Source organism: Peromyscus leucopus, chromosome 14 (assembly GCF_004664715.2).
Source record: "Peromyscus leucopus breed LL Stock chromosome 14, UCI_PerLeu_2.1, whole genome shotgun sequence".
Lineage (NCBI taxonomy): Eukaryota > Metazoa > Chordata > Mammalia > Rodentia > Cricetidae > Peromyscus > Peromyscus leucopus.
Window position 1 is genome coordinate 65,357,761 of NC_051075.1, and position 12,227 is coordinate 65,369,987.

The 12,227-nt window shown below is 42.4% G+C and overlaps 1 protein-coding gene across 2 annotated transcripts in view; it reads right to left on the reverse strand.

Moving 5' to 3' along the window:
• Positions 1 to 12,227, reverse strand: part of Kcnk10 (potassium two pore domain channel subfamily K member 10) — a 137,207-nt gene that overhangs the window by 57,246 nt on the left and 67,734 nt on the right. For both annotated transcript variants that reach the window (XM_037210766.1, XM_037210765.1), the window contains exon 3: positions 3,454 to 3,571. In XM_037210766.1, coding sequence (XP_037066661.1) covers positions 3,454 to 3,571 — 118 coding nt within the window. The remainder of the gene's footprint in view (positions 1 to 3,453; positions 3,572 to 12,227) is intronic.

The window sequence follows — 12,227 nt, forward strand, 5'->3', positions numbered from 1 at the left end:
GCCCAAAGATGGCAGCCACAGTGGAGTGCCAGAAGAGTCAGGCACTGATCGTGGGGTCAAAGGATATTTATGGACCCTCTATGAACTCTCTTCTATCTGTGCACATTGGTGAGGAATGTCTAGATTACAGAAAATCTGATGCAAACCAACTTAAGCCTACACAATGGGAAATCCCACTGACCCAAGAAAAACAGGAAATTTAATATTTTTCTTAGTATTTTGTAAGTAGCTCCATTCAGAGCTCACAGGCATGAGTAGCCCTTTCCTTACTTGGGCAATATTAGCTCAGCTCTAAACAGAGTAACCCACCAAGGGAAGACAGCAAGGGGCATTAGAGTGGCTTGGTCTTCCCTCTCCAGGTTTACCATCAGTAAGAAAGTGAGGAAGCCATTTCCTCCAGAGTTCAAGCAAAATCGCAAGAAGTTCTTGTCGGCCATCTTTGAACTGGTAACTCTGGCCACAGACTGAATTTCGTTATATAGATAATGTCATTCTTCCTCAGAGTCTAGGGGTCATGAGTGCAGAATGGGGGTCATGAATGGAAAGGGGAAATTGGATATACTGTTGTTGAGATAGAGATGAATTTTAAATATATATATATATATGAGTGATGGGTGGCTGGAAAACCAAGTAAGTACCATTAGTAAATACCATTAGTATTTTATTGAAAATCATGCCAATACTTCAGAGGCCAGCATAGACATTGCTATTTCAATGCATCAAACAAAACCCTGATTTAGCAATTTCATGCAACAAGGAAATGAATAGGTTTTTCCCAATCTATTATTTGTAATATCCCCTAATATCCTCATGGATCCAATACTGACACTTGAGAGTATTTTCCAAAGCATACCTTTTGAAATGGCCAAGACTCTCCCAACTTTAATTATTTTGCAAATCCTTTAAAACTGCCTGTGCCTTTCTTCATTCTAATAACCAGACTGTCAAATATATTCTAGCACAACATCATTCTTATCTGATGGATGACTTCAATGTCCTTGGGTTGGCTCAGGCTCATAGTGCATGAGGGTCTAGACGACATGCTTTCTCTGTTGGGTATAGTGAGTCTGTGAATTCTGGTGGCCTCACCTGATCCAGAGGTCACAGAGGCTTCTGGGTGCAGACCTACATGTATAATGGACACTTGGAACTCTGACAATAGCTGATGCTAATTAATTTAAGAATTGAAAATGTAAAATAGCTTGTCATCTAATTAGATTAAGAGAGTTAGTGGTGGTTAATTTTAGGTGCTTATTTGACTGGGTTATGAATACCTAGAAAACTGGTAAAGCATTATCACTTGATGTGTCTATAAAAATGTTTCTAGATGTTGCCACAGGGCATTGTCATGTGAGTTGAGGAACTAAGTGTGGAAGATCCATCCTCAATGTCGGCAGGATCATTGGCTGAGAGCTTGTATAGAACAAAAGGGGGAAGGCATGGAAAAGATCTCTCTCTCTCTCTCTCTCTCTCTCTCTCTCTCTCTCTCTCTCTCTCTCTCTCCTGTCTCTCCCTATCTCTCCCACACATAGGCACATACAGCTCAGACACATTTTCCTTCTTCTACCCTTCGACATCAGAAGTCCGACCTCTCTGGCCTGTAGTCACCAGGATCTATACCACTGTCCTTGTGGATTTTTAGCTCTTTGGCCTCAGTCCAAGAGTTTTACCATCAGCATGCCTGGATCTGAAGCCTTTGAACTTGGACTAAACCATCTAAAAGCACTCCATGGCTTCCATTGCAAGTAGCCTGCCAAATGGATCTGTCTTGAGCCCATGGATGCAGAAGCCAATTCCCCTGCCCTGTGTCTATACACATATCCTCTCATTTCTGCTTCCCTGAAGACCTCAACTGATACAAGTCTCAGTAAGGTTGACAATTCTCTTTCCTTCTGAATGTTTATGTCACATATAACTTTATTGATTTCACTAGTGTAGAAGAACATAGACCTTATAATTAGATATTAAAACAAAAACAAAAATGCATGCCTCTAAAACAACCCTTCACCTCTAAAGCATGCACCAATAAGAAGTTGACTGTCCACACTGTAAACCAAAGTTGAGAGCTTTTCAAAAAGAGTAGCTGGGCCTCAGAGAGAATCAGAGAAGAAAGATCCTCCCAGGAAGGTTAAAGCCACCTCACAGTCTCCTCCTGACACTGTCTTCTGAGTTCTAGAACCACAGGTGTGCACCCTCACCTCCAAATTCTCCAAGAGCCACTCCTAACTCCTGAGGGTGATTTCCAGCCAGACAAGTGATGAGGGGGAGCTAATATCATCTAATGATTAATGAACTAATAAAAAGAAGAGATGCACCAACACTTACACAGGTTAACACAGAGCAGGTGTGAAGATGGGCGCTAGAGACCAGACTGTAAATCCTTTGCTCTTGCCTCCTATGTAGAATGGGTGCTGCTTAGAACATGCAAAAGGAAACAGAGATGCTGGACAAGCTTACTGACTCACTCCGTGGACTAGGTAAGGGCTCACGGTTATTATTTAAAGCTGACAACTCACAAAATAGAAGCCACACTAATCATTTTAAGGCAAACATTGAAACGACGGTGTCAGCTAAATTGTGTGGTGGAGAAAGATGGGAAAGGGAAATGTCATCACTCATAATCAGGATCTAGGCATACTGGCTAATGACTAGAGCATAAAGGTTATTATATACTATTTTAAAGTAACCCCTGAGACAAAAAACTCACAGTACCTGAGCATCAGAAAAAAAAAAAATAAACGCATAAAATAAGGTTGGCACTGTCACCGGAAAGCAGTCATGATGCTTTATCTGAGGGTCAGCTGCAAAGAACATGCGCCAAAGTCAGCTTCAGGCAGATACTCAGGTTTTATGTGATTAAACTATCTCGTAGGAAGATAGAAATGAAGGAAGTGAAGCCCTCTGCAAGTGGAATGGGAAGGAAGGAAGAGACAAATGCTTCCACTTGCACAGTGGGAAGTTGAAAAACAATCCCTAAAACTGAAAATTCTAGAAGTAGCAATAACAGTTTGATATTGAAAACCACAGAGATGGGTACTGAAACCATCAGACAGAGATGCAAGCTATTTTCTCTGGAACAATTAAAAAAAACTGGAGAGAGGAAAAGGGTATTTTTTCCCCATACCCAACTGTGTAGAACATCTTTCATACCACAATATATAATTCAACCAAGAAGTACAATCTTTAAAATGGAATCTGAGCACAAACAGAACAATCTGAATTCAATTGGTCAATCTATACATTCTACCAATGCCTTGGCATTAGGCTCCTTCAGTTAGAATGCTTTTCTGAAATCTTCACCATGCTTTGGTTTTTATTGAAAGCACCCACAACAGCCGTGTTCACTTGACCAAGTAAGGAGAAGCTGGCCCCACATCTTAAGAAGACAAATTCTGTCTAACCGTTCCTCAGAAGGGCCTGCAGAGGAGAAACGGCTGGCAAACGCATGGATACCTATGGTCGTGATGACAGTCCCAGCGAAGAAAAAGGCACTTCCGAGGTCCCAGTGACTGCTGCTGTTGGAAGAGTTTCCTACGGGGCTGACTCCTGCATTGTCAGCATCGAGTGCATGCTGCAAAGAGAGGGGAAGGCACAAGAATGGGTTAGAAGGAATTTTTTTAAGCTCCTGATACACTGCTGTACTGCTCATGAACCTGCAAGGATCTAGACACCGCTGGTGAAGCAGAAGAAAGGACACACATACACCCATGAAGATCACAAGATGACTTTTAAGTAGGAGAAAAACTAAGGTTATGAGTATTTATATAAAAGTTTATATAAATTTATATAAAACTTACAGGCATGGGTGGCCTCAGTTATGCAAAATGTATACATACTCGTGTGTACAGATAGCTATCTAACAGAATGTTCACCCAAAGTGGTCATTTCGTTTCTGGAAAGGTGGGTCATAGGTTTCTTTTACACCTGCCTTCTTTCTGTATTGTTAAAGTGCTTTCCACTGAGTTTCTTCCAATAGCACAGGAGTCTGAAACTCGGGCACCAGGTCAGGCCAGCTGTGTTCTGCCTGTCATTAATACCTGGATCTTAGGTACTTCATCTCAACCTCTCTAAGCCCAATTAACTTATTTGCAAATTGAGGGTGAGACCTTCACTTGCATAGCTTTAAGGATTTAATGAAGCGCTCCCTTTAGTATTCTTAGCCCTTGCCTGTTTTTGTTAGGATTTACCAAAGACAACCACATGATTCATTGACATGGTTGTTCAAGGTATAAACATCATAAAGTGAGCCGACACAAACAAAAATCACTATGATATCAATAAGTTTACTGGGGCCACCATCATGGATGTGGCCCGTTTTTGACGGAACGGTTAAGCAGTACGCAGCTATAGCATCAGTTCCATAAGTATCACTGCACACGTTCACCCTCACACACAACTACTACTTTTTTTTATCACACTGTTGAAATTGTGTTTGGGGGGAGGGGGTGTGCAGGCACCTATGGAGTTCAGAGAGTGGTTTGAGGGAGTCAGGTCTTCCAGCATGCAGGTTCTGGTGAGGGAACTCGGGCCATCAGGATTGGTAGGAAGCCCTTATTCCCCCAGAAGCCACCTCACCAGTCCTTCCTCCTTTTTTTAATCAGCCTGAGTGACTCCTCAGTGACCACTGGAATCCATACTCTACCTCAATATGGCCACTGCATTCTCCACAATGATGCCCCATCCATGGAAATGTCCCCAGTCCATGGGGTGCCCCCTCACTCCCTTGTGCCTTTGATTACACTCTACCATAAACTATGCCCACCATCCAGGGTCTAACTCAGGCCCCTCTTTTCCCCACAGCCTCAATCTACGCATTATAGTTCCACAGTTGTTCCTTTTCCAGCTTATGCTTGTACACCCACCCCATATCACCCCAAACTTCGTCCCCAGCTTCAGCATGAGCAGGAGGAAGATAAATCCTCTCAGAGGCCCTTCCCGAGCTGGTCCCGCCATCTTGCTTCAGGTGGGGCGCAGAAGGAGCTGCTCTCGTGCATCTTAGGCATCTGCAGTCCACAATCGTGGGCTGTGATGAGCCTTCCACCTGGGAGCTTCAAGGGGGAGGTAACAGAGGCATGAGCTACTTAGAAAGACTGAGACTCCAGATCCTGGGCAAAGTTAGAATCACCTGGTGTAGAGAAAGCAAGGCACAAAAAAATGAGACGCATTTCTATTTGTCCTCAACACTGCCCGTTAAACTTGGCTCAAACAGGCACATAGTGCTTGTCACAAATCAGAGGACAATTGGAAGGTCCTTATTCTCTTCAATATGAATGCTTAATGAGATCACTCAGGCTTTCTAGGACAGGGATAAGTGACCTGTTCTATAAACTGCCACACAGTGAATATTTTATTTAGCCTTGGCAGGTTACATAGAGTTTCTGTGGCTTATTTTTTTTTCTTTCTGTTCTTTTATAAATAACTGCTTAAATATGCAAAAATATCCTTCCTACTTCAGAGGTGGTATGAAAACAAGCTATAGAATAGATTTTTGCATGCAAATGAAGCTGCCTAAGTGACAGGGTGAAGACATTCTCCGTTTAAGTCTGTAGCCTAATCCTCCTTGCACCTAGGAACATGAAGTATTATGAAGGTGAAAGTAAGCTATGGTTTCTATCATTAACGCTAGCACCCCAGAATTTAACATCAACTACATGGGCTGTGCACAGATGCTTTTGTCAATGGTTTGAATCAGAGTTGAGTAACCAGATTACTTATTAACGCAGTGCTGCATTCTGATCTACTGTGCATTGGTGCATGTACATGTGGGTGTGCACGTATGTGAGGGGGCCCGAGGTCACCACTGGGTGTGCTCCTCTATCATTTAGCAGCTTGTTTTTTTGTTTGCTTGTTTGTTTTTTTTAAACAAGATCTCTCACTGAGCATGGAGCTCAACAACTGTCTAGATTGGCTGGCCAGCAAGCTCTGAGATCCACCTGTTTCCCCTTCCTCAACACAGACATTACATATGTATGCGTCCCACCTCCACCTGGTTTTTATGTGGATGCTGTGGTCCTCACACTTGTGTAGCAGGTTCTCTACCAACCAAGCCATCTCCATGGCCTCAACTCTGCTTCTGAGGGAGACAGGTGGGAAGGGCTAAAACCTCACTTCACTGTGCTGTGTGAGAGCTATCCAATCATGCCAGACAGTCTGAACCATGGTTTATATCCATCCTCATTATCTATCCACCTCTAATGGCTCCACTCACAAATTATACCTCCAGGACAGTTCTTGGCCTCAGTCACTCGGGCTTCAAATCACACCACCAATATCTAGTAATTTACATCTTCCAGAAGACTTGAGAGTTTATGTTCAGTCAAGTCTCACAGAGCTGCGAATTTCACACAAACATCATAAAGAAACCCGGCACCACACATAGAATACAGATTTGCAAGAAAGACAAATGGGGGTGATTATTGTTACATCGGAAGATCTGAAGTAAGACGGCTTTTCAAGTTTCACTTTTCTTGAATAATGCAGTTAATGAATATTTGATGTTTTTGCATGTAACCCTCAAAGGAAGTGTTTATCAACTGAAAGGGGAGGAAACTAACACTCCTCAAGCACCCGCATTGAGCCAGGTACAGAAGAATACCACTGAGTTTATTCTTCCCCCGAGCCTTGAGAAGATGGTGTCATTCCTGCTTCAGTGATGCTGCAACAGGCATGGGAACGTTGACTAATCCATCTAAGGTCACAAAGCCAAGAAGGAGGGAAGCCTTGACCCAAACCCCGTCTAGCCCAAAGTGGATAGTTCTGCTCCATTCTCTACACACGATACCCAGAATGCACTCCACTTCTCCTATTCCCATCCTTATGTCCACATGAAGATGAAGCATGGCCATTGTCCTAGAATGTAGGCAGGAGGTACCTCACAGGAGTCAGTAACTTGGGGTACTTGCAAGGGGCACCTCCCTTGATAGCCAGCTATGACTTGTTTCATATTTCTAAAGTAAACTCCCTTCTTTCCCCTAAATCACATATAAAGTGGGCAACATACCCCAATGCCCAGAGAAGCAGTTCTATGGAGATTTTATATGAGTTGCTTTAGGTATAGTGGACCCACTGACGATCTGAACTAAATCACTAGGAGCAAGGCTTGGAAATAGAAAGAAGGTGAAAATATGCTTTCCAATGAGCCTCCAAACTCTTGGTAAGGCTTTAAACGTTTGATTCTATCTAAAATGAAAGTGACGGGCCAGCCAGTGGTGGCACACACTTTTAATCTCAGAACTCAAGAGGCAGAAGCAGGTGGATCTCTATGAGTTCAAGGCCAGCCTTGTCTACAAAGGGAGTTCCAGGACAGTGAGGGCTACATAGAGAAACCCTGTCTTGAAAGATGGATGGATGGGTGGATGGATGGATGGATGGATAGATAGACAGACAGATAGATAGATAAAATTAAAATTATAAACCTGGTTGTAACTGCTATTTAAATTTAAAATTGTAACTGATAAAAAAAAATACTGTATTTCTGAGGTACCATGTAATGCTTTAGTATATGCTATGATGCATTGTGTAAAGTTCAACTACAGTAAACATACTTATACCCCAAATTGTTACCATTTACTTAGAGTGAAACTACTATAGCATTTTAAAATTATATACAATAGAGACATTGTTTTAACCAAATAGCAGTAATTCTAAATGAGTCTATGGTTTTAACATTAATTTGTATTTAAAATTAATTTTATTTTAAATTATTAATTTTATTTAAAATTGTTAATTAATTTCATTAATTTTTAAAGTACTGCCCAATAGTTTTAATGGTTTGAGCTCAAGTAAACATTTTATAGTTAAATGAATTTTCTTTAATGCTCTTACTGTCTTTGCATTCATGCTACAAAAGTCAAGCTAAAGCTGGGTATGGGAGTATGCCCCTTTAATCCCAGAACTTGGGAAACTGAGGCAGGAAGATTAGGAGTTCAAAGCTACACAGAGTGCTAGGCCAACCTAGGCTTCATGGTGCTATCTCAAGACAAAAAATAAAGGGAGGGAGATAAGAAAGCAGCCAGGATTTCGTGACTGTTTGAGCATACAGGCAACAAGATGACACAGTTGAACTGTGTAGAGTTGAGTTTGAGAGGTGTTGTCGGGGGCTGGGGAGACAGCTGGGGGGTAAGGCACTTGCCTAGCTGCTCAAGGCTCTAGCTAGTACCTCAAAGTACCACCTCAACTCCAGTACCTCAAAAAATAAAATAAAATAAAAATAAAGTTGTATGTGGTGAAAATTCAACTGACATTAACATCAGTTTGGGTCACAACCTCTGACTCAGTGAACATCTTCTGTTCACCTACAAATTCAACCACTATCAAGTCCAAGAGGTCTTGGGAGCAGGCAGATGGCAAGTGATGGGTAGATGATAGATGATTGGTGAATGAAGTATTCATAGATGAGAGATAGATATGTCACAGGAAATGGGTAGGTGATAGGCATGTTATTGATAGATGATTCATAAATAGAAAGATAGATGGATGGATGGATGGATGGAGAAAGAGAGAAGAGAGAGAAAGAGAGAGGGGGAAAAGAGAGAGATACTACATATAGGAAGACATTACTTTATATTCTAATTCCACCCCTTGCCAAAGTTCCTCTTTGGCCCCTGAGTTGGAATTCTAACATCAACCCAGCTGCCTAGCAAAGGGCACACTACTGCAAGTGTTTAAATGAATGAACAAGCTAAGGTAATGGACATCAGCACACAATATTTCCAGAGACAGGAAAACATTTCTACGTCTTACTATGTGAGATAACCATTAAACAACAACAACCACCCCACAAATACACATGTGGGCATGTGAAATGATTTTAAAAAAAAAAAGAGGAGGAGGAGAAAGACAAAAACAAGAGAGGGAACTGAGTTGGAGGGCATCATCTAAAAGAATCTGTATCACTCTTTCTATCTCCCCCACCCCTTATATCCCAACACCATGTATTAAGACCACTCTGAAAGAATAAGTGAGAAGCTACAGCCGCCTTGCAGAATGAGCCTGCTGTGAGGTGAACAGGGGAGGGAGAGAGGTGACTCCTCCTTGCACAACCCCCAGCCAGGCTCCTCTGTCAGGATGCTGGGCTGTGTAAATCACACTTCCATACAGCACCAGACGCCACCCTGAGTGTTAGTGCTGCACGGGGATAAATGATGACCCACAGGGGACCAATAACTGTCTGGGGCTTTTCTCCTATGATCTGTGTACATGGTGAGATCATCTGTTTCTTTCTTTCTTATGAGGCACCATGAAGATAAACAACCACAGAGCCATAACCATCCACTTGTCTCAGATTAGCTAGAGACAAGTGCACACGCATGATAGAGATAGCTAGGGTAACCATGAGTTATTGTCTGAACCAGCACATTTCCAGAATGACAACTAGATTCGTTAAAAATTAAACTAGAACCATAGCTGAAGTATAACCCAGGCCACAGTCATAAGTCTTGCTAATAATTTACACCACAGGGCAAAAAGAAAAGACCATATCTGAGGGTACATCCGCAGCTCTGGGTCCCCAAGGTTCTTCATCCCTACAGGGTACCATCAGCAAAGGAACTGATGAATTGGATATTTAGTTGGGGGGGGGGGTGAGGTGGCATGGTGTGTGAGTGTGGGAAGGGGCTTCCTATGTATACTAAAAGTGAGCACGTGTTCAGCTATGAATGGACAGAAAAGGAAAGTCCCAAGCCTGGTGAGAAAGGCATAGGAAACCACATGCATTACAGTGATTCCAAACCCCAACAGTGGGGTGGTAACATGTCCTCACTCCTTTAGTGATAGAGGAAGAGCCTCAGGTGAGAAGCAGAAGATGATATTAATTTGTTTGCCGCAATCTTTCCCCCCTTTCTCCTGCTTCAGAAGTACTTAACACATAAATATTTCATGAACTCAGCAGGGAGTATGCTGGGGCTGGGGGAGCGGAAGTTAACTGCATCAGAATATCAAACAACAGTGAGAGCTGGAGGAAGTCTGGAGCCATACTCAACCAGGCGTGCAGCCAGGGTCAGAGACATCTTTGCCTGGGCACAGTCAGGTAGAGAATGTTATGGATGCTGCAAATATAAATAAAACCACAAACATTTGGACTGTGCAAGCCGCTCAGCTTCTGAACTTGTTTTCTCATCTATAAAATGAGAAAAAAACTATTTCCCTTGAGAGGTTGTTACCAAGGCTTTTTTTAAATGTATGAAACAAAGCCTGGTGGTGGTGGTGGTGGTGGTGGTGGTGGTGGTGGTGCACACCTTTAATCCCAGCACTCCAGAGGCAGAAGCAGAGGCAGGTGGAGCTCTGAGTTCAAGGCCAGCCTGGTCTATAGAGTGAGTTCCAGGAGAGCCAAGGCTATACAGAGGAACCCTGTCTTGAAAAACAAACAAACAAAAAAGTATGAAACAGTTCAGATAGCAGACTCTCATTCGATGATGATGATGATGATGATGATGATGATGATGATGGAAACCCCTTTCAAGTTCCTATGAGTGCACATATTAATTCAGTCCACACAATGACTGTGTATGACAGTCTCCACTACTGTCCCCATGGGACATGTGAGACTGAGAATAGTGAGGTACCTGGACCACAGCTCACATGCGGTGGGTGGCAGATCTAGCCAGTGATGCTATTAGAATCATCAACAGAAAGATCATTGAGACAAACTCTGGAAAGATGGATCTGTCCATCTTGAGATTTTTATTTGATATTTTTTCCTCACCATCTCAGATACTCAGTTCACCATACCGGTCATACCCAGGCTGGTGAACTGAGTATCTGAAATGGTGACATCTCAACTGCTTGTGGAAAAACTAGAAAAACAGAAAGGAAGCTATGGTCATCTTCTGCCCAGGTAGAGGATTGATGTGACATCAGACCTGAGAGGACCTAGGAGGAGTTGACATAATTCAGAGGCCACCCTAACTGCACTACCTCAAAGCCCTCAACAGTTCCCCATTCCCCCAACCCTCCCCCGCACTCACCCCCACACTCCTACAAAGAGGTGTTCTCAGAAAGACAAAGGGAGAAGCACCCTGCCCCCAGGGCTAGGGTGAATATCACCATGGTGTTTATTTCCTGCTGCTTTGAATATTCAGTTATGTGCAAATATTAGCCTTTCCTCAGATCCCAGGAGAGGCAGGAGCAGGCTTTCATCAGAACTTTATATCCTGACCGTAAATCTAAAGCGAAAGCCACCTGCAGAAGGTAGATGAGCAGCAGATCTATTTATAGGATTAGAGAAACCCAGGGTGAGCCAGCACGCATATCCCTAGCCCACCATTCTAAGACAGCCTCGGCTTTCTCATGATCCCAAGTAAATCCTTTGAACAAGAGGGGTTTAAGTTCTAAAACTCAATTCATTAATGCCTAAATATAATGACTAATTTAGCTAAATATTGTCATGGTACACCAACGACATTTGGGGGGAGCTTATTTAACTTCTTTCTAAAGTGTGCCATATGGTATAATAAAATTCCCCCCACACACACACCCGACTGTGCAGAAGAATAAAATAAACTACAATGGATGTACCAAGTCCACTAAGGAAACAAGAATATTTATCAACATTGTCAACATGATCAATAAACCCTCAGACTAACTAAACATGACCTTTCATCTCAGTTTGGGCTCAACCTCTACAAACTTAGTAACATACTTGCCAGTAATGTTGAAAAATCATCCTGGTCCTGAGGAGAATGTCTGATGGATGCTCCATGATGTCTATACTCTTAGACTATTTCTATAGAACATGAGTGTATCCAATATTGCTAATATCCAATTCATCATAAATAAATAAATTAATCAATTAATAAATAATTACTAGTAGGGCTGGCAAGATGGCTCAGCAAATTAAGACACATGCTGCTAAACCTGATTGCCTGAGTCTGATCCCTGGAGTCCACATGGTGGAGAGAGAGAGTTGACTCCTGAAAGTTGTCCTCTGACCTCCATGTAGGCACTGTGACATGCATGCTCCCCTCCACCAACACTCAATAAAAAATGTAATTAGGAGAGTAATAAGAATAAAATCAATAGATGATAAAAATCACTGACTAGTCTACATAAGCAGTGTGAACTTAGAGAGAGTATTGGAGAGAACCTGAACTTAACAGGTGATTAAAAACATGGCTAAAAGAGGACCCTGTGCTTTCGCTGTCCTTGACTCCATTGCTTGACCCCTTATTGTTCTTTAGTGTTCAACTTTAACCCCAGATTCACATGTCATGCCCTAAGCCCAGTAAAGA